The 24,011-nt window shown below is 40.7% G+C and overlaps 1 protein-coding gene across 1 annotated transcript in view; it reads right to left on the bottom strand.

The window, feature by feature from the left end:
- MKLN1 (muskelin 1) overlaps positions 1-24,011 on the bottom strand; it is a 1,607,387-nt gene that overhangs the window by 1,546,974 nt on the left and 36,402 nt on the right. The window contains exon 3 of the mRNA XM_044087317.1: positions 3,212-3,300. Within this exon, the coding sequence (XP_043943252.1) occupies positions 3,212-3,300 (89 nt within the window). The remainder of the gene's footprint in view (positions 1-3,211; positions 3,301-24,011) is intronic.

Genomic DNA, 24,011 nt, shown 5'->3' with positions numbered 1-24,011 from the left:
TTGAGATACCATTGTAACTTCCTCATATGCAGTTTGGCATTGGGAAGCACCAGAATACAAGATGCCATGAACCCTAATGCTTGAAGGACTGTCTCTGCAGTCAGCACGGACTGATGAGATAGTTGATGGAAGTAAAGTGACAGACTCTTTTGTTTGTCCGGGGTTAAAAGGCCATCTGGCTGCTGTATTCAGTCTCACACCCAGAAAGCACATGTCTTGAGAGGGTACTAGACTGGACTTTATTTCGGTCACAGAATACCCTAGGCATCTTAGCACTGCTATAAGATATTCCAGATGCTGTAGAAGGTCTTCCTTTTCTTGAGCCAGAATCAGGCAGTCGCCTAAATAAGGATAGATTTGAAGTCCTTGTAGCCTGAAGTAAGCTATCACTGGAGCCAGAACCTTTGTGAATACTCTTAGATAAGCCAAAGGGCAATGCAGCGAACTGATAATGAGAATCTCCAGCTTGAAACCGCAGATACTTCCTGTAACTTAGCCTGATATGCACATGAAGGTAAGCTTCCTTGAGATCTAAAGTTACCATCCAGTGATCTTTGCCCAGCAGGGGTAAAAGCTGTTGTAACGCCAACATCTTGAACTTGGGAATGTCCAGATAAGTGTTGAGGAGAGATAAATCCAAAAGCAGTCTCCACGTGTTCCCCTTCTCTGGTACTAGGAACATGCGAATAAAATCCTAGGCCCCTTTCTGATGCAGGGACTGGTTGAATGATGTCCAACACCCATCTGTCTTGAGTAATTAAATCCCAATTTTCTTTGAAAAGAGACAGTTGTCCTTCCAAAGGAGCTGCCAGACGAGAATCTACTGGCAGTGGAAAAGGCGGTCATTGGGTCTGTTTACTAAAGGACTGACCCCTGCCCTCACCAGAAGTCTGAGCAGGTGAACTCCTGTTCTAGGCCTAAAAGAACCTTGAGCCCTGCCCCTACCACGCCTAGACCTACCCCTAGACTGGGAATCATAAGCAGGATATGTCCACCCCTTAGCAGGCCAATTTCTACTAAACTTCAGTGGCTGTACCTGCAAAAAATCTTTAACAGTTTGCATAGACTTAGCTTTGTCCTCCATTTTCTTTAAAACTGCTTCCACAGGTGAACCAAACAACACATCAGACTGTAAAGGAGCATCCAAAATCCTTGTCTTAACATGCTCAGCCAAATTTTGATCCCTCAACCAGGCATGCCTGCGAAGAACAGAACTAGTGGCAGCCACCCTCGAGGAGGCCTGCACAGCATCAAAACCACATTGCAAAGAATGCTTGCCCACTTGTTCAGACACATAAACTAAATCCAGCAAGTCTTTACAATCAATACCTTCCGCCAAAGCATCCACCTTAGATTTCAATTGTGAAAGGAGATAATTTTGATATTTCAGCATGTGAAACTGACAATTCAACGCTCTCATGGCTAGAGTGGAAGAAGTATACACTTTCTTACCCCACCTATCTATGCCTCTTTGTCAGTGGGAACAGGATTTTTAACCACAGAGGCCTTAACACCTTTAGGCCCTTGAGAAACAGTTTCTGGGTCGACTCTTAAACAAATACTTATGAGCTTGCACCCTATAGTACCTATCAGGTTTAACAGGAGCAGGAGGCAAAGAATCAGGGTTCAGGGAAGCCTCTGCAAAACATCTTCCACCACATTCAACACAGGAGGTATAGCTAAGGGCCTATGCTGGGGTAAAACAAGAATTCCCTAAGCCTCTTCCTGAATCAGAGTAATCCTGGCCTTCCCATTTAAAGTGCTCCCGCATGGAATGCAGAGTCTCTGAAAATGACAAATCCTCAGGCGGAGAAGTCAAGGAGTGGCATCATCCACATCAGAATCAGAATAATGAGGATACTCCTGCAAATCTTCCGCAGAAGATTCAGAAGCCCCTGAACCCTGTTCAAAACTGTCAAACTCTGGTTCCACTCTAGGCCTCTTATCAGGAGGGCCCATAGAACCTCTAATCATAGTAATCAAATCTTCTGCCATTTTAAGCATATGTTTCTTAGGTACAGAACCCGAAGGCTAGGAGAAGCCCCTACTGAAGCTGAAGTTGGCCTACCTCTAAAAGAAGTTTTGGCAACAGAAGGAGAGGCTCTAACTACTTTGGGAAGAGAGGGAAGAATAGTTACCTGAGAAGCCCCCTCAGCCTGGCCTGCCTCCTGAGAGGGACATCCTGTAACAGTAAAGTTTCTGCCTGAGACTCTATAGAAACTCCCAAACCTCTGGCTCCACTGAGCCATCTAAAGAACCGACGTCCGGGACTGCCGGTTCATCAACCCTAGGCTTCGCTGTTTTGTCCTTGCGCTTCTTGGATGAAGCGGCGCCGGAGCATCCGACGGCATTTTATAATTGCAACGCTTCCCAAACACTAATCTGGCACAGTCTAACCTCCTCTTAATAGTGCGTTTGTTAAACTTAGCACAAGAGCGCAACCAACAACGCCGTGCTCAGGCCCTAAACAAGGTATACACAATGTATGGTAATCCCTATGAGGAATTTGTTTCCCACAAGAAATACAGTTATTCACTTTTTCTGACATCCGGTTAAATACTGAGGCAAGAAAACCAAAATGTTGCCAACTCTGATTCAAATATTTCAGAACGCCAACCTGCACTAAAGACTGAGGATATGGACCGACGTCAGCCTTATACTCTGGTATTCGGGCCGACTGGATGCGGACTATACCCAATAGTAAGGACTGCAGCAATGGAAGACGAAGAACATCGGATGGGTACAGTCTAAAAGATACTGCTAATTAAATAACTGTCAAAGCTCTATGCCTATGTGTGGGGATATTCATACATGCTGATACTGAAGACGCAGATGAAAATAGTCAATTTAGATCAAAAGTGTGGACTTCAAACTATCTCATACTTTCCTTCGTAACCTATTTTGATCTTCTCTTGAAGCAGACAACATTAAAGCAGCTTGTTTAGAAACTGCTGATGCAATAAACAATATGAGTTTTAGTAAAAACACTACACATTTTCTTTTCTTGTAAGGCAACTACATTATTTCCTTAAGAAATCAGTTACACAAGCTGCTGCACATGCAAAATTAACAACTGAATACTGTTACCTTTTCTGCCAGGTTGATTTAAGTACATTCTAACTTATTAACGTATATGTTTAATAATCTGACCATCAATTTCAAAGTGAAGTAACAACTATGTAAGACTGGGAGAAGGTAAGACAATATTTACCTATTTTAATGAAGCAGCAAGGGAACATCTGTTCATCAATTTTGTGCTTCAGAGTGAATGTTTCCTTGTTATAGTCATTCTTGAGGCCACTACAGTAAAAAAAAAAAAAAAAAAGTACAGAATACAATTAGTTTTCCACATAAACATGCAGTATAATTCATACTGTTTTAAGAATTATGATTCATGTACTTATATCTGAAGGATACCTTAATTTCACAAGTCCCTTTTATCTACTTAAACAATTACACGTTATCTACCTTAATGATGCATCTGAGATACAAGCTCCAGCAGCAGGACCTCACAAACCTTTGCCTCAGGCATTAGGACAAGTAGCTTATCTTATTAGCTTTCTATCCAAGTTTTCTCAGTGGGATGACCCTGGCAATTCACCTGATGAAGCTATGCCCTTCATCTCTGTATCTTTTTCATCATAACCAACAGGAAAATACTGCCCAAGATGCAGTGCTAGCAATAACAGGAAATTATACCTACTGAGAAGAGGAAAGTGAAACCGTCCTAAAGCCAGAGCTTACTTCCTTCCTGAAGACACTAATGTTATGGTGAGGACCTTACTACTGCTGTCTCATACTTCAGGATGCCCTGGCTGAAGGCATAATAGGGCAGTCTGCTCTGGAAGAGCCCAGGACACCCAGATGAAAGCCTTCAGACTCTAAGGGATATCTTTCACTTTGACCATCCTGAAGGATGGGTCTATATTAAATCAGCGAAATGACATTACAGCAAATGCCCTTCACCGACACATACAGAACGAAATCTGACAACAGCAAAATCCCAGGTCTCAGATGTTTTTCCCAGGGAAAAAAATGGTAGACCAACAAAACACAACACACCACACCACTTAAAACATTACAGAGTGGGGGGGCTATGCTCCCCCCACACCCCTAACTAAATATACCAACTCCAACATTGCACTGCAGTGGGATAAAGTGCAATGTCACGGCTCAGGCCAAGTGATACTGACCTGAGATTTCGCTGTTGTCAGATTTCGTTCCAATTCGTTCGCTGTAATGCCGCTTTGCCGACTTAATATAGACCCCTGAAGGATGTCCAGCACTTAGAGCAATAAAATGCAATGTAAAATGTCTGGTGAACATATGCAGAGTGAACTAAGTGACAGATGCTCAAATCTCACTCACGTAGCTGTTACATTTCACATTACAAATAAAATCTGCTCTGGTAGAGTGGACTTTCAGAAGAAAGGGAATGGGCAGCAAAGTGGTAGAGTAGTTCAGGCTCCCATATCACAGAACCAGGGTCTGGGGTTAAATTTTGTCTGCCATTAACTGTCTGTGTGTGAAGTATAATTGTTTATTTTCTGTGTACTCTAGTTTTCTCCCAATTCCCAAAAACACAATGTCTGCCCAGCTATGCCAAACCATTTTTTATATTTGCATTTACCTTTGACCCTTGTGGCCCAGTTAATGTCTGAATAGCTGCAAAGATTGCAGACAGGGCCAGATCATTCACTCATTCAACAAACAATTGTGTGTGTGTGTGTGTGTGTGTGTGTGTGTGTGAGAGAGAGAGAGAGAGAGTGTCTGTGGGGTGGGATTTCAACCACTGAAACACCCCACTATTCAAAAGGTCACAAACTAGTAACCATCCACCTTTTCTCAGTATATGTGACAAAATAACCATGCTTCTTTAAAGTATGTTTTTTTGCAGATTTTCTTGCCCCTGAACATCAGACTCTCTCAGTTAACTAGCCCAGTCATTCCTCATATACCATGGTGAAAGTAAACCAAGAGGTGTCATCATTACGTTTTTTTTTTTTTTCATTTTTCATCAATAATCCAACAGTGCATGGCCACTAAGACACCAAGGGTTCAGTGTGCAATGGGTGTCAGTAAATAGTGTCAACTGCTTCTGTGAGTGACAAAACCCCTTAAAAGCCCTGCTCCCCTTGTAGCCAGTACTCCAATGTGGGTCTTCAGTCTCCACCATGGAATGAACAGGGAAGTGTACCCTAGGCACAAACTCCTAAACCTAGCCCTTTCTTCAGCAACATTAAGGAGATGTTTTTATAATGAAGTCAGAAAAAGGATATGGAAACGCACATCAGTTTTCTGCTGCCTTCTGTTCAAAGCATCTAGTCCAGTAGAGAAGGCAAGCCCCTCACTAGAGGGTCAGAAGGCTCTGATCTAGACAGGATTCCACCTTCCAATGCTGCAATGATGAAGCTGGGCACAGAAGTGAAGCAGCCCCAGGGAGGACTGTGACACAACAGAAGGAGGAAATACCCAGTACTCCTCAGATCTCTCATCTCATAAGGGGAGCTGAATGCATGGAGGTGAATTCCCCAACATAAGGAGTAACACTAAGGTTTTGGTCTACTGCATCTCCTATGAAAAAATTTGAAAACTTACTAGGTAGTGAAATATGGATCATAGACATATGCACGGTCAACACTGGACAACTTGGAGGCAGAAATGTCTAGAAGTCCAAAATTGGACAGGCCTATGCATGGTAACTTGACACTGGGTCTAGCGCTAAGGCGGCTCAACATTTGCTGGTCTGCAGATGGAAATGCTAAACGGGAAAGCACCTAGAAGTCTAACTTTAAAACCACGCATCAGAAGAGACAATGGGGAACTCGGGTCCATATATGACATCATCAACCCCCTTTTTCCCATTTTTTTACACTGCGATCAGGGTGTCATTTCAACTGTCGCCATCTCTCTCTATTCAATGCTAATCTCCTGCCTTCTTCGACATTCATGCCCGACTGCTGCAGGTCTTCTCTTACTCCCAACAACAGCTACTAACACTAATTCAAACATACTGCTACCTCAGTAAATCATCATACATTTCCTATTAACCACACTCATATCATCCCTCCCCATAGCAGCCATACTTACGTCCTAACATCATTCACTCATCCTGAATCTTTACTCCAAGTCTCCCACCAAACCTAACTACCTAGTACCTCACTCAAAATTCTGCCACATCTCACCTGCCATATTCAGTCATTCCATGCTAGATCTAGCCCCATTTAAAATCTACCACTACTGCTTTAAAGGTCACCCCAGTTTAGAGTACAACCTACTTATTTCCAAATACCTTGTGACTCAAATTCCAAAACCCAAAAGCAATCCGTGGAACAGCAGGCAAAAACTCAACGATAATATACCACAATAGAAACTTCATGATAAAAACAGTAGGTCACCTACTGTTTTTATCGTGAAGTTCCTATTGTGGTATATTATCGTTGAGTTTCTGCCTGCTGTTCCACAGATTATTTTTGGGATTTGGAATTTACTTTTCATATTTATCCGTGGACTTTATCACTGGCATTGGGACTGCTTTTGTGTACCTTATGACTCTTGCGAACCTAACATCTTAACTGATACTCAGTGGGGATATCTATCCAAATCCAGGCCCACCACTAACCCTGCATCCTCTTCAATTCAAGCACACATCACCTGAACTCCATAAGAAAACAAGCAGACCTACTAGACCTCAGCATTATTAGAAGTATGCTGAACAAAATAGACAAACTCCATGTTACTCTTTCACTATACATGCCTGACTTAGTACTCCTTACAGAAACATGGCTCAAGCCACACAATAAAGATAACAAAATACCTCTACCTGGGTACAATATACTTACGACAGATAGATTACATAAGAGACGAGTTAGTGTCACCCTTCTCTTCAAAAATAACCTCACCATTGACCCTATTAGCATGGACATCCCTAAATTTCAGAATGAGGCGCCCTTTTTACCAAGGTGAGAATAACCACCTAAAACATCTAATCCTACTATGTATATGTATACCTCCAGGAGACAATACTAATACACATGAAGTCATAATCCACTGGGCATCTCAATCCTTCTCAAAAGAAACACATCCTAGGGGACTTCAGTCTAGACTGGCCCTCCTTTAACTCACCTCTACCTTCCAAGCATATTAATCTCTATGGTTTCAGGCAGCTAATACAAACCACCACCCACACAGATAAATCGAGAGAGTCCATACTTGACTGGATCATCACCAACCGTCCTTCCTCAGCCTAACAGTATGGCACTCCAACAGTCTAAGCAATCATCTCCCCACCTTTCTACTAAGACAACAAATTAAACCACAAAAAAAAAAATCCCTCCAACAAATATGCAAGACAAAAAATTTCAAATCAGAAGACTTCATATCAGCTTTAAATTAATGCAACTGACCCCAAGTAACCTGCCTTCCACTGGACTTGGCGGTTGACCACTTTAGCTCTGCCTTTCTAGACATACTTAATCAACTAGCCCCTCCTAGAACCACTAGGACCAAATCTAACTATGCCCCCTGGCTCACCAAAGCCACTCTTCTACTTCTAAAAAAAAAAAAATGCCTGGGACACCTGGTGTAATAATAAAACTAACTCAAATAGACAAATATTTCTTGAACTAAGAAATAAAGCAAAAAAGCACATAAGGAATGATAAAAAACCCACTATTCTAACACCTAAACTAAATATATCTCAAACCCATGGAAATTCTGGGCAGCCGTTAACACAACTCTTCAGCCAGGTAAACTAGTACCCCACCCCATATACAAATGACACCTCCATCAACATTACAACTCAATTCAATGACTACTTCTCCAGTGCAATTCTTAAACGGATTACCCTCTCCTCCCCCACTAGTCTCCCAGATCTACATAACCTCCCAAAACAACCAGAACCTCTTCTCACTCAAATCAATCCCAGCCAAACACCTGTCCAAACTAAAACTACTACCCTCGTAGAAGAAACTCCCAGATGAATACCTATGGATCACTGCCAAAACCATTGCATACCCTGTTTCTATTCTAATTAACAGACCCATAGCTGAAGAATCAGTACTTTACCACTGGAAAATCTCTCACATAATTCCATTACATGAATTCTCCAATTACCAACCAATAGCCATACTCTCCCCATTGTCTAAAATATTGGAAAAATGCATTCACTCCCAGATACTAAACTATCTCTTAGCCAACAACCTTCTTGCCAAAACACAACATGGATTCCGCACACACCATAGCATGACCACTGCCCTCATCAGTTTTACCAATTACGTCAATCAGCAACAGAACCTCGCTAATCTAGTTTCAACTCTCTTTCTAGACCTGTCTAAAGCATTTGATAGAGTCTCTAACAAACTTCTCACTGTCCTCTATGAACTCAAACTCGATAAATCCACTCTGCTGTGGTTTAGACTACCTTTCCAACCCCCAAGCAGGCCGTAAAATGGATGGGATCCCTATCTCCCTTCCTTCCAGTTATCCTTGGTGTACCACAGGGAGTCTTATACTAGGACCCCTGCTTTTCACCTTATTTACAAACAACCTACACACAGCCACACTTCAAGCAAACTTGATACAATATGCTGACGATCCCAACTGATCTAGTCAGCTCCCTCTCTCCAAATTCTTCAAGAAAAAAAACATGAATCCTGCTCTGCCATAGAAACCTGGCTGTCAAACTCTGAAATTCGATAAACATATAGCCCAGACCACAACTAAAATTCACAAAAAAACTCACACCCTTTATTGATGTAAAAACTACCTGACTAGCCAGAACTCACCTACTTTCCACACTACTATATGCATCCCCTGTTCTAACCAACCTAAACAATGTTGATTTAAACAAATTAACTACTTGCTATAAAAAGACAGCAACATTTACTACTTGCTATAAAAAGACAGCAGCATTTACTACCAACTACTCATATCGATCCCATCACTGTCTAGCCCTTAAACAATTAGGTTGGCTATAACCACTTAGCCTACTGAACTTTAATCAACTTATCATGGCACATAAAATAGTATACCACCCCAATAAAATACCAGCTTTAACAGGCCTACTCTATCTCTACAATAACTGCCAACTAAGATCCACAAATAAAAATGCTAGTAGAAATATACAAAAGCAAATATACATTTGGTGACTCCCTGTACTCATGTGCAGCAGTTGCCAAAATCTGGAATTCCCTCCCTAACAGAATCAGAATGCAAAATAAACTCAAATTCAAAAGTCAGCTGAAGCCTTATCTATCCAATTCTTGGATATGTAATTGTCAAGACCCTGAATAACCTACTAAAACACCCAGTCCTCTCTCACTGGTAACTGTAAATGGTGCTTTACATGATTAACTTCTCTTGTAGCAACAGATTTGATGCTTCAAAGTGTATCATAATCTTACGTTATCCACCTGTATTTTACTTTCTCTATATTGTTTCAATGTTCCTCAAAAGGACTATGTTGAATATTTTTGTACAGAACTTTAGAAACTAGCTTCTTTTTATTACTATGTTGCACGCTTTCTGTATTTGAATGGTTTCTGTAACTTGATGTACTATGTGGAGCTTTTCTCCCTGGGCCTCCACTGAAAACGGGCAATTATTGCCCAGTTGTTCTTTCCCAGTAAACAAATGTAAAATAAATTAAAATAAAGAAATCCATCTTTCTCTTTACGGGATGCCCTTATTTCCTCTTGCCTTCTTCCTGTCTGTCCAAAATCATCTTCACCAGACTGTGTTCTTTTCTGCACATGTGCTCTAACCACTTTAATCTGTTCTCTTCGACGTTTTCTACAACTGGAACTACTCTGGCCTCTGCTCTTATGTCTTCATTTCCTCATCTATCCCACACTGTGAATCCTACCACCCATCTCAGGCACTTTATTTCCAATACCTCTAGCTTCCTCAACTGCTCTACCTTTACTGCCCAGGTTTCTGTACCATACAGTAGTACTGGTCGCACCACTCTTTTGTCCACCTTACTTTTTGGCTTGTTTGAAATTCTCCTGTTACACCTTATACCTGACACACTGTGCCAGTTGGCTGTAACCCCTCTGATTCTCCTGCCCTTTTCTGAAAACCACGCCTTCCAGACACAAAGTTGTTAAGCTGCTTCACTATTTTCCCCTATCTCAATTCTCAGCTTCTTCTGAACTCTACCATTTGCTGCCATTATAACTGTCTTATCTTTACTCTGTTTCGTTCCATGTGCCTTCGGTTTTGCATTCCATTCCCCTATCCTTCCTGAAGTTTTTGCTCAGTCTCTCTCTAATCCCACATCATCTGCATACAACAACTTTGTTGATCTGTCTGCTCCAACTTGTTTGCTAATGTAGTCCACCGCCAGTATTAGACAGCAGTGGGCTCAGAGCTGAACCCTGGTGTACACCCACTCCCACTGGGAACCCCCTCTGTGAAACCAAACACTGCTCGTACTCAAGTCATTGCATCCTTGCATATGGCCTGAAATAATTCTACTAATTATACCAATGTTTCTGGGACTTCAAACCACTGCAGAGCTCACAGGAATACCCAAATTAGCTTTCTTGGGACCTAATTATGTGCTTTCTCCAAGCCTACGAACGTCCACTTGGACTTTTTCTTCATTTCTAGCTTCTTCTTAACTATCTGTCTCACTGCAAACATCAGGTCAGCTGTGCTGCATCCTCATCTCCAATTTTACGTTCTACTACTCTATGTATTTGTTTATCAATCACCCTCTCCAGAACTTTCATGCAATGTGACAGGCGTTTGATACCTCTGTACTACCCACAGTTCTGAATGTCCCCTTTGCTCTTGAGCACTGGCACTAGTATGCTTATTCTACAGTCATCTGGAATACACCTTCCTCTCCACACTGCTATAAGTAACCCTCAAGAACCATTTCAATCCATCTCACCCAGCATCTTTATCATATCTGCTGTGACCTCATCTAAGCCTGCTGCTTCCCCTGACTTCATTTTCCTTAGTGCAGTTCTTACTTCTTCTATGGTGGGTTCCTCCTCTTCTCTAATCATCTGCTGTGTCTGGGGCCAGTACATCTTCTGTTGGGTCATCTTCTCTCAGAAGCTGCTGAAATTACTCCTTCCATTTGATGTCCTGTGGACTGGTGAGCAGGCTGTTGCTGGCAACTCTTATGAAGAGTGTCGGACTATCTCCTTTATCATTCTGTCTTTGACTTGCAACCTGATACCGTTTTCTTTGTGCCATCTACTAACTTACTTTCCAGAAGCTGGTAGACTGCCTTTGATGTCTTGTTCTTTGCTATAGCAACTGCTCTCTTAGCCTCTTTGTTATCCAACCAGTATTCCTTCTTAGCCTGGTCCATTTTTTTCCATCTTCCACTTTTTCCTTGCACTACTACTTTGTTTTGATGACTTCCTGGACTTCTCTTTATTCCACCACCAGCTTTTCTTATGTACCTTATTTCCATACCTGGCTTGGCTGCATACCTGTTCTGTAATCCTCACTCATGCTGTTTTGAGGCACTGCCATTCTTCTTCAACTCCACCCATTTCCTCCTCCTCTTTTTTTTTTAAATTTGGTTTTAAAACAATAAATAAACAAATCAGTTATAGAACAGACAAATAACTATATACATAGGTCCACAGCTGATCAATACATTAAAGTTATACATCAACAACAATTAATATTTTTCAAGCGAGTCTTTAAGTTTAAGCCAAGATTTATATGACTGTGTAATATTAGAAGTTCTCATCTTTACAGTAAGCAATTTATTACTGCAAACATTTGCCATACTAATAAATTCAACACTAGAGTGGGTAACTTTACCTGGGTTTTTTGGAATTATCTCAGGAAACGAAGCATTAAATAAAACATCTATCTGACAAGAGCGCTTGAATAAAGTTATTAATTTCTTTCCAAAAAGGTAAGATGACTTCATATACCATGCGTGTCCAATCAGCTATTATTTCAGAATCACATCCCCAGCAGTTAATTCTATTTGATTTATACATAATTGTAATTCTGTTAGTGTAAAAATTTCCAAGTGACAATTTTCCATTATAATAAAGATGTAGTTTTATCTGTAGATTTTAATACGAATTTCTTGTACTCTTCAGCGAAGTCTTCATTATTAATTTTGAGTAGTAGTTCCAATAGGAATTGTCTAAATATGTGAATTCTAACTTAAGAATTTTATAAAATTGTGATAAATATGATTTTTCATTGCACTATTATCAATATTTATTAAGAATGCCAATAATTTGGGGAACAACTTATCTAGCTTAAATATCTTATTTACCTCAGTGCTCACAAAGTCTCTAAATATTTGTAAAATTAACCAGTTCTGTACTTGGGCCTTAAATTACCTTGTTGTTTAAATGCTAGCATTTTGTTGAAGCTATGAGTTTCTAATCAGTCATTTATATATGCAATTGGAAATATAAAACAATATTAAGCCTTTAATACAATGGTTACAATATGTGAACTTTTCGAAAGAGGAAATGATGTTATTTAAATAGGGAGTCTGAGAAGACGGTGTAATACTATTTACCCAAATATCTTTTATTAACCAAATAAAACTATTAGGTACTATTTATTTATGACTGGTTGAGATAGTAAATAATATATATAATAGTATTTCTTGAAGTATTTGTTTCCATTTTGAATCAAAAGATGAATTTACGCACAACACTATAACGTTTACAATTGCTGAAGTAGCATACAATTGAATATCAGGGAATTCTGTTCCACCATTATCCCAACCTCCTCTGTGCCAATCAACGGAAACTCTTGGTTTATTAGGATGCCGAACAAATTTAAGTAGAATACTAATCAAAATTTTAGGGAAATTACCATCTTAATAAGCATTAATTGTTATTTCATGGTAAATAATAATTTGCTCCAATTTGTGACTAAACTTAACATTTTATCAACAACCTGTTGGTAGTTTGTTTGCATCCTTTCTTTACAATTATACATAATGGTTATTCCAAGGCATTTCACCTGATTGCTATTCCAAATGAAGTTAGAATATTTTTGTATGAATTTTTTTTTTTAATTAATATACTTGTTTTATTATGATTAAAAGTTTGAAATTTCTTCAAACTGACTCACAGAACTAATTACATGCTCTAATGACTTTTCTATATTTCCTATTGTTGGTAAAATCTCATCAGCAAAGATTTGAATCTTTAGTTCAAAATGTCCTTTTATTTTCATACCATTAATTTTCTTATTTGATCTAATACTATTAGCAAAGGGTTCTGTACCTAATGCAAAAAAGTCAAGGTGACAATGGACAGCCATGTTTTGTGACTTTTTGTAATTTAAAGGAATAAGAAAGAAAATGACCTATTTTAACATAAGCACAAGAGTTACTGTATAACTTACAAATGAATGCAATTAGTTCAGGTGAGAAATTATACACTAAGTGTTTTAAACAAGTATAGCCGACTAATTAAGTCAAAAGCCTTATCTTAAGACTAATGACAGAAAGTTCTTTTTTATTTTTATTTGCATAGTCTATTAATGAATGTATTCTTATATTATATTATATTATCCTGTCCTTGTCTATTTAAAATAAACCCAGTTTGATAATTAATTAGTTTAGGTATAACTAGAGTAATTCTGTTAACTAAAATGGACATGAACATCTTATAGTCCACATTTAATAGTGAAATGTGTCTGTATGATGAACACTTTGTAGGATTCTTATCTTGTTTTAAAATACGTGATATAATGGAATATTTCCATGATGGGGGACTTCAGTCATTGTTTTTATTTCTGTATACACCTTACTTAATATTTTAACTGCATCACCTGGTAGTATCTTACATAGTTCTGGTATAAGACCATGTAAGGTGCCTTATTTATTTATTTATTTATTTATTTATTTAACTTTTTTGATGTTTTACTTCTGTTAAAGTGAGTGGTCTGTCTATTTTTTTTTATTTGTTCACCTGTTAATTATTTATATTTTCCATTAGAAAAGTTTCAGCTATATCATCATCTAGGTTATTTGTTTTATTATTTATATTTTCATAAAATATTTTAATTAAAGCCCTCAAGAATACCTTTAATATCTGTTCTACTTTCTTTATTAATGTGTTATAATTTCTTTGATATGATTTAGTTTATTAATTTTCATTGATCTAAGAGGAAGTTTATGCAAGTTTAAAGGGTTTATTGAATATGCCTGAAGTTTAAGTCCTTCCAGGTTTATTAAAATGTTATGATTTAGAATTTTGACATATTTTATATTTAAGTTTTTAAGTTCAGATTGACTGATAATATCATCTGGTTTTAGACTTAACTTTAGTGTGTCTACTTTGGCCTGTAGTATATTCAATTCTTTGTCCCATTCTCTTGTGTTACTAATATACCAGCTTGTAACTCCTTCCATTTAAGTAAGCCTTTAGTGAATCCCACAGGACAATGTCAGTAACTTCATTCATGTTAATTTGTAGAAAATTTTGATCTTTAACATACCAATCCTCTAATCCTTTGATTTTAATAATGTACAATGGTAATCTCCTGTGATGTATTAGATTGTTATTTTTTTAAATAATATTAAAGATTATAGCACTATGGTCCGATAACGGACATGAAACTATTGAAACTTCTGATGTGTGAAACAGACAGATAAAAATTTTATCAATATCTGTGCTCCATATCTATAGCAATATGGATAAAGTGAAGTGTTTGCTTTCCCTAGCTCATACAGAACCTAAAATTTGTTAAATATTTGGCTGAAAGTGTGATTCTCAGCTTTCTATCTGCAGTGGCATCTTTGTCTGATAAATACAATTAAAATCACTAGCCATTATGATTTTACCTTTCATGTAATAGGCTATAGTGTCCAAGTAATTTTTTTTGCATCTTTAGCTCCAACCCCTGGAATCCAGTAAGAGTTCACCAGTGTACATAGTTTTCTGTTCTACTCAATTACAGCAATGCTTAATATTCCATTTTTATCAACATAGGCATATTTTTACTTTGGTCATTACTTGTGAGTTCTTCCATAAAATGAGGGTGCCTCTTCTTTTAGTTTGAAAGCCAGAACCTGCTAAAACCAAATAATTCTTTAATGAAAGTTTATTTATAATCTTTAAGTAAATATGTTTCTTGTAGAAATACCATTTGAACTTTATGTAATTGAAAGTATTTGAACAGACTCCCCCCTTTACTAGATTATTCAATCCATTAACATTAATAAATAAGCCTTTAAAATCAGACATTTATATAAGAGAGAACAAACAAAATATACTTTATATATAACAATATGAAATGTTAAGCTATGGACAAAACTTTTGAAATAAATAAAAAAAATACCCAATGATATAACCCTAAAACATTCTACCATGGAAACATATTCTTAGTCTGTTGAAAAAGAAACTACCTATCTAACTCTCCATTAGACCAACAAAGCTTAACTCATGCTTCTGGTTCCCATTAATGTGTCTATTTTTTAGAATGCATAATATTAAAAAAGCCTGTCAGTGAGTTATTATGAATAAGAAAAGTTAAACAGGTGTTCAGAATCTTTATTATAAGTTGATCAAACTGAATAACTCTACAATCATCTTTCCCTGTACCTCACATTCTCTTTCTTTTCTACTATAGGGAGGAAGCCAGTTATTTTCATATTTATTAGTTTATAGATCAGAAGATTTTTTATTTTTTTCTACTTTAATGTGTAAAGCTGTTCATAAATTAGTACCAGGTTAACTCTCTTTATGGGCCATTCCAAGCCCAGCCAATTACTCCATGTGAGAAACGCACCCTGCACCTTGTGCCTGTAAGGTGAACATCTTAACCACTATGTCAGCCTCCCATATATGCAGACCTATTTATATTCCTTAACTATATACATACAGTGGATATAAAAAGTGTGCACACCCCTGTTAAAATGCCAGGTTTTTATGATATAAAAAAGAGAGTCCACTTAGTAACCTCCTATGATCCTACGATGTCCTTCACTGATCTGCCACTGCATTATGCTGAGAAGATATGTATGCTGCCCTTAGGATCATCATGTGGTGCAATGCTACTTCCCAAATAGTGACACCTAACCTCAAAGGGTGCATGATATTGTATCCTCCTCTTTATCGATGCACCACATCATTGCAATGTTGTCTTTCACTATCTGGAAGACGTCTTGTTTCCAGACTGGTCTGAGAATTGCACTTTAACATCCTCTGGCAGGAGGTGCAATTTCAGCCAAGCATGTCTACTGATCACAGAACTTGTGACTAGTGCCCCAGATACTGCACTTACAGCATCACACACACACAAATACTTGCCTATCTCATTAGCTGTCTGTCCAGGCTCCATAAGTTTCACCCACAGGCAGCATCAACACCTTCCCTACCTTTTCACCTAGGTGGTCTAGGGGGCTATCTGAAACTTAGTTCTGTAAGTTTGCAATTCATTAGCCTGAAGGTCATGGTAGCAGCTGTATAAATCTTTTCCTCAACTCTATACAAAAGCCCCTCTCTTGTCATTTGAGAGAGTACTGGGAACAGGAAATAATCTCCACCCTTTTTCCGGATCCATGGATCCCACATAGCAGGATTTGTTACTGGATTCTTGTACAGGTATTTAGAGAACTCCTGGATGCTGTAGAGCCTTATTGGTTTCTCAGGGGCAGCAGCTGAATTTCAGGTTCCTGGGAGACTGTAAGGAAGACATCCTCAATGGCTTCCAAGATAAGAGAAATGCCCACATGTTTAGTAGCACCCAGACCAAGTAGGTCAAAGCATCTGTTTTTGAGCCTCTGGTGCATCCCCTACTTCCCATTTGAAATAATTCTTCATTCTGGTGTGATTTGTTGTAAATGAGATCTCCTCCATGGAAGACTCGTAGATAATGTCCTCAGTGTCCATATCACTTCCCTGGGAGAACAGTCCATTCTCCTCCCCCCTCACCTCCCTAGATGGTCCATAGCCTATATAACTGAGTTGTCTCTCTTCCTCTTTACAGAAGAAACTCCAGAGGCTGAAGGTATATGCACAGGCTATAGACTCTGAGAGGCTTTCGGAAACCCCTGAGAGTAAGGGCAATCCACTTTTCTGACAGAGACTGAGGAAGGAAAGAAAAGGAAGCAGATCCACCAAACATCTGCTGGGAACTAGGAGGTGGTAAAATGCGTTTCATCCTCCAAGTCTTCTGCGGGACATTATCTACTGATGTTCTGACTTCACCACAGGGGAGATGGACCTCCATTCTGTGCCCCACAACCTCCTAACAGGAACAGCAGGGATTCTTTTTGACCCTTCAGATAAAACCAAACAGATTTCAGAGATGTGCGCCTAGGCTTGGGTATCAAGATGAATCCTATTTATTGGTCTAGCTGGAAGGGGCAGCCTCAAAATGAGACACTGTTCCAGGTCTGTGAACATGCAGATGTATGGTCTGGGAGTCACAGAAAGTACATTTGTGTACACTTACCATAAATGCAGATGCTCGAGTGTATTCACTGTTGCAGTCATCACACTTGGGTTATCTGCCTGCAGGTAACCCTCAGTCGGCCCAAATACCAGAGACTTAGTATTTCTGTGTTGGATGCTGTCACTTCTTCCATGACGTCAGGTCGCCAAGGGTATAAAAACAGGCAGCCGACACCATTGTATCAGTTTTTCTTGCCTCAAAAGTCAGGAGCTCCCAAATAGGAAGCTAGTATATGGTGGGGAAAACACCACCAGTAAAAAGTAAATACCAATACCAGTAGGAATAGCCATAGAGAGGAGAGATAAAGAGATAGAGAAAACCAAGGGGCTGGAGGGAGGGAAACCAGGACTGCAATAGTGAATACACTGGAACATCTACATTTATGGTAAGTGTACACAACTGTACTATGTTCCATGTTCTTCGTGTTTCACTGTTGCAGTCATCACACTTGGGTTGATTCCCAAAGCTGAGGAAGGGTGGAAGCAGTCAAGAAGAGTTGGGGCTGGCTAGTAGGCCTTGCAAGACTCCTGTAGCAAATCCTGCCCTTGATTTGGAAAAGATAGGCAGGTGGTAATGCTTGGTGAAGGTTTATACAGAACTCCAGGTAGCAGCTTCCAGTATGTCCCTTGTAGGGACTCCCCTGAGAAATGCTGTACAGGTAGATGTAGCTCTAGTGGAATGTGTTCTGACCCCCTAAGGGGTTGGTTTTCCATGGTGCTTGTAGCAGAAATGGGTGCAGTTTGCTATCCATTTGGAAATGGTTTGTTTTGAAATCGCCTTGCCCTCTGCCCCTGTTGCAAACCTGACTAGCAGCTGGTCAGATTTTCTGAAAGGCTTAGTCCTATCAAGGTAGAACCTGAGCTGTCTGTGCACGTTCAAAGAGTGCAGGATCCTTTCCCCTTTATTTTGAGGATTAGGGAAGAAGGTTGGCAAATGGATGGATTGTTTGAGAGCCACACTGGACACCACTTTAGGTATAACAGAGTTAGTTCTGAGGGAAACCCTGTGAGCATGGAAAATAATGAAGGGTTCCACAGCCATCAGTGCTTGCAACTCGGACACTCTTCTAGCTGAAGTGATGGCTAGAAGCAAGGCTGTTTTCCAATTGAGGAATTTTAACTGGTGAAGCAGCAGGTTTAAAATGGGGAAGCGTAAGCTTTTCCAGAACAAAGTTAAGGTCCCAAATGGGGGCGTGTGCTCTCCTTTGTGGCCTTAAGTTGTTTGCCCCTCCCAGAAAAGTACAGCTGTGTACCTACCATAAATGTAGATGTTCTAGTGTATTCACTGTTGCAGTCATTACACTTGGGTTATCCTGCTGGCAGGCTACCCGCAGTAGGCCTGAATTCCAAAGTCTAGGTCCGGCGTCAGTTGCTGTCGCCTCTTCCCTGATGTCAGTGCGCCAGGGGGTATAAAAGATGCAACAGACGCCATTTTCTTCAGTCTTTCTTGCCGCGCGGTGCCCGAAGCAAAAGCAGTTCGCAAGTGCTGGTCGGCCGACTCCTGAGATTTTCTAAATCAAATTTCAGAACCGAAGGCTTCAATAAAGCTAAGTACCCCATTGGGGAAACTTTTTCTTGCTCCAGACCGATGTCTAACAATTGTATTTCTTGTGGGAAGCAAATGGTATGTTCTGGATGACCTTTTTATGGCATATATTGAAGAAATTGTCATTTATGATGGTAATCACAACATTTATATGTGTGAGATGGACATTTGAACAGTATCTTATGGAGTTTCTTGAATATCTTAATGATGAGGATAGTATTTCTAAAATCAGGACAACACCTTATCCTCCAGGATGTTCAGGAAATTTATCAAGATAACAACAATAGTCACAAGTTACAACCTTTACAAATGTTCGAGTCATTATAAGAGAGTTGGTCCAGATTTTTCTGTTCCAAATCAGTTGTCCATCTTAGGTAAACCTATTGTTGGATGTATTTTTGACATCAAGTTTTAATGGATCATTAAACTTGGAGCATTGTTTTTTTGTTGGGAAGCAAATACCTCATAAGGACTTTCATTCTTACTGCATTCCTTGCCTAGGCCCTGACCACGACGTTACTAGTTGAAACACGATGAACATCTGTTTGATGAGAGGGTGAGAACAGAAGTGGCTCAGTACTGTAAAGAGCCGAAATGGCAGAAGCATGGATCTTAATGAAGAAGGACAGGCCTCTGTGTAGTAGTTCTGCTAGGTAATCCAGGATTAGAGTTTGGAGTTTAAGGAGGGCAGTGCTGTGTCCTTTTCCTTTAGACTGAATCCAAGAACAATACCTTTTCCACTTTTCAGCATAGGATTTCCTAGTAATGGGCCTTCTGGCTTCAAGGATGACATCCAGCACCTGCTTGCTTAAGGTTGCTGGTGGGGTATTTAAGGAATAAGCCAGGCTGAAAGATTTAGGGTTTGCAATTGTGGATGCAAAATCTGTCTCTCCTGCTAAGAAAGCAGGGTTGGGGTCTGGTGTAGGTGAGGGGGAAAGGCATAGATTGAGAGGTTTTCCCATTGAAAGGATAGGGCATCCATCTTCCAGGCCCTGCTGTGAGAGTTCCTCGTGCAGAATTTGCTTAACTGGTGGTTGTCGAGGGAGGCAAAGAGCACCACCTCTGGGGTCCCCCATTTCTGGATCAGAAGGTTGAAGGTGCTGGGCTCCAATTTCCATTCATGTGGGTCTATGATATTTCTGCTTAAGTCATCTGCCAGTGAATTTTCTTTGCCTGGCAGGAATTGAGCTTGTAGACTAACTTTGTTGTCCAAGGCCGTGTTCCACAGGGCCATGGCTAACCCGCACAGTGGGTAAGAATGGGATCCTCCCTGCTTGTTGATGTACCACATAACTGTGGTGTTGTCTGCTTTTATCAGCAGTTGTCCTGGAAAGAGTAGGTATCTGAAAACTGTCAGGGCATTCTGTACAGCTAGCATCTCTTTTTGACTGATGTGCAGGAGAATTTGCCTTGGACTCCAGTGGCCCTGAATACATTTGCCCGCCATGTGAGCCCCCCATGCATAATCTGATGCATCTGTGGTTAGGGTCTGGGCAGCGTGGGGTTGTGTAAAATGCAGTCCCTTGTTGTGGTTGCATGCTTCTGCCCACCAAAGGAACTCTGTCCTTAGACAAGGTATGATAGGAATGACTGTTTCCAGGTCCTGAGAATGTTGGCACCAAAGACTTAAGTACCACTGAAGTTTCCTCATATGCAGTCTTGCATATGGAATTAGCAGAATACATGAAGCCATGAACCCTAGGGCTTGCAGTATTTTTCTTGCAGATAGCTGGGTTCTGGTGGTCATTTGTTTGACATAGTCTGTCGGATAAACCTGTTTTTCTGAAGTGAGGAATGCCATCTAGTAGAATCCTTGTCCCCTCTGTTCTACTGGAACAGACTGAATAGCTCTGATACTGAGCAGGGAAAGTACTTGGTTTTGAGCCTCTGCCCACTGGTTTGGAGGAAGGTCTGGAAACCTGCTTGGGGTTGGCAGTGAATGGTAATAAAATTTGTACCCCTGGGTTACAATGTTGAGGACCCATTGGTCCTGAGTGATGGACATCCAGTTTTTTGCATGAAGGGCAAGTTTTCCTCCTAGGGGCACAAGCAATTGGGCAGGGCTGGGAAGCAAAGTTGAGAAGTCATTGCGAGCTTTTTCCATAAGGAGCGGACTTACCACTCCCTGCTCAAGGGGTGGCCATCTGGGAAGTTGTGTCCAAGCTTGCTCCCAGGAATACAATCTTTTGATTGGGTACCAGTTGTGATTTCTTTTCGTTGATGGTGTACCCCAATGAAGTTGGAAGGCTTTTTACAAATGTCAGGTGCTGAAGCAGCAACTCCTGACTGTCCACCTGAATCAGGCAGTCGTCCAAGTAAGGGTAAATTTGGATATTTCTCTGCCTGCAGTATGCAATGGCTGAAGCCTGGCATTTTGTGAATACCCTGGGTGCAGTAGATAAGCCAAAGGGAAGTGCAGAGAATTGATAATGCATAGACCCTGCCCTGAAACGTAGATATTTCCTGCATGACTCTCTTATGGGGGTGTGCAGATAGGCTTCTTTTAAGTCTAGGGTGACTAACCAAACATCCTTGGCTAACCTAGGGAGAAGCTGTTGGAGGGTAAGCATCTTGAATTTTGGTACCACCAGGAAGGTGTTGAGAATTGAAAGATCCAGGATTGGGTGCCAAGAGGCCTCTTTCCTGGGTACCAGGAATAGTCTGGAGTAGAATCCTTGACCCCTCTGTTCTACTGGAACAGGCTGAATAGCTCCGATATTGAGCAGGGAAAGTACTTGGTTTTGAATCTCTGCCCACTGGTTTGGAGGAAGGTCTGGAAACCTGCTTGGGGTTGGCAGTGAATGGTAATAAAATTTGTACCCCTGGGTTACAATGTTGAGGACCCATTGGTCCTGAGTGATGGACATCCAGTTTTTTGCATGAAGGGCAAGTTTTCCTCCTAGGGGCACAAGCAATTGGGCAGGGCTGGGAAGCAAAGCTGAGAAGTCATTGTGACCTTTTTCCATAAGGAGGTGGCTTACCACTCCTTGCTCGACGGGTGGGGGCGCACCATTGCTTAGATCTCTGCGTACAATGAGACTGTAGTCTGGGTGGTTTGTTTCCCCTGGGTCTTGTTTGGGAAGGCCTTGAGGGGGCTGGAAAGGACCAGTGTTTTGAAGGGCAATGCCTACTGAATCTAGGTGGCTGCACTTGCAGGAATTCTTTAACAGTTTGCATAGATTTAGTCTTTTCTTCCATTGTTTTAAGAACAACTTTTGCTTTGGTGCCAAACGAGCAGTCCTTAATTTAAAGGAGCATCTAGTAATTTAGATTTGACATGATCTGGCAAGGCCTGCTCCTTCAGCCAAGCATGCCTTCTCAGTATAGAGCCAGTGACTGCTGCCCTGCAAGATGCTTCCAGGGCATCAAAGCCACACTGCAAAGTATGCTTACTAACTTGGTTTGCAGAGTGCATAAGGCTCCTGCAATTCTTTATTTTCTGCACAATCTGAAAAAATTACCACATTTTGTTTAATAAGTTCCATAATATGGTATTTCAGCATGTGAAACTGGCAATTCAATGCCCTGATAGCAAGAGTTGCAGAGGTATATACCCTCTTACCCCATCTGTCCAAAGCTCTAGAATCCCTGTCCGAAGGGATAGGATTTTTGGCTGTAGTAGCCTTATTACCTTTAGGTCCCTGGGAAATTATCTCTGGATCAGCAGTAGGATTCTTGAAAAGAAACTTGTGAGAATCAGGTGCTCTGTAGTACCTGTCTTGTTTCCTAAGGGCTGGAGGCAGAGTGTCTGGAGTAAGACTGGATTCCATGAAAACATCATCCACAACTTCCAGGGCAGGGGGGTATAGCTAAAAGCCTGTGATGAGGCAACACTAAAAATTCTCTGAGTCTCTTTTTGGACTGAGGATAGTCTTGGCATTCCCAATGGAAATGCTCTCAAAGTATGCAAGGCTTCACCAAAAGAGAAATCCTCTGGAGGGGAGGCAGAGGGAATGGATTCCTCTGCATCTGAATCCTCATAGGCGGATAAGGGCATGTCTTCATAATCAGATAGATCAGAGTCATCTGACTCCTGGTCTGTAGAACCCAAAGGGGACTGGCGTCTTTGTCTCTTAGCTGGGGAAGGCTGGCTTCCCATAATCAGAGTAATAAGGTATTCAGCCATTCTAAGCATTTGTTTTTGTGGCATGGGTGCCTGAGCATGCGCTTTGGTCGCCGGTTTTCAAGGCATAGTGTGTACTCTGGGTCTACGAAACTTGGTAGTTTTGGTTTAAAAAGTCATCTGTTTGATTTGAACACAAGTAGGATGAAAAACTCCCTCAGAAGCCGGTGCCTGCACAGCGGCTCCAGACCCATCTAAGGTAGAGACATCTGCTGATTCCATAGTTGAAGAAGCATCTCGCAGCATACCGGACTCCGAATGGGTCTCAGCAGAGGCCTGCAAATCCACAGAAGCAGTCATCAGGGGCTGCAAAGGCACCAGAGTACCGGTGGACTGCCAACTAGCTTAACGGAAGAGTTGTCAGCAGTTTTGGACCTATGCGGTCTGTCTCTGTCTTTATCCTTATGTTTTTCCAGAAGATTGGTAGTCGGAAGGCTTACCGAAGCCATTTCAGAATACAGAGATCGAGAGCGAAAGAATTTGGTGACAAAGATAGCCCAATGATGAATGGTTCGAGCGTTAAACAAGGCACAAAACCGACAGCGGGGGATGTCGTGGTCTGGGCCTAAACAGGTGACACAGTAAGAATGAAAATCTCTGTGAGATATTTACTTTCCACAGCCAAGACAATTGTTAACTTTTTCTGACATCGGTTAGAGCAAGAAAAAAAGATCCCCAACAGGGTACTTAGCTTTAGAAGACTTCAGGATTTATTCAACTCGAAAATGAAAAATTCAGGTAGCGGCTGACCGGCACATGCAAACTGCTTCGGGCTCCTCCTCTGCAAGAAAGACTGATGTAATGGCGTCGGCTGCCTGTTTTTATACCCCTGACTAACTTACGTCATGGAAGAAGCAACAGCATTGGACGCAGAAATACTAAGTCTCTAGCATTCGGGCTAACTGAGGGCTACCTGCAGGCAGATAAC

The sequence above is a fragment of the Protopterus annectens genome, chromosome 11.part0 (assembly GCF_019279795.1).
Source record: "Protopterus annectens isolate FY-2018-M chromosome 11.part0, PAN1.0, whole genome shotgun sequence".
Taxonomy (NCBI): Eukaryota; Metazoa; Chordata; order Ceratodontiformes; family Protopteridae; genus Protopterus; species Protopterus annectens.
Note: the sequence above shows the minus strand (reverse complement) of the source record. Positions and strands in the feature narration are given on the sequence as shown.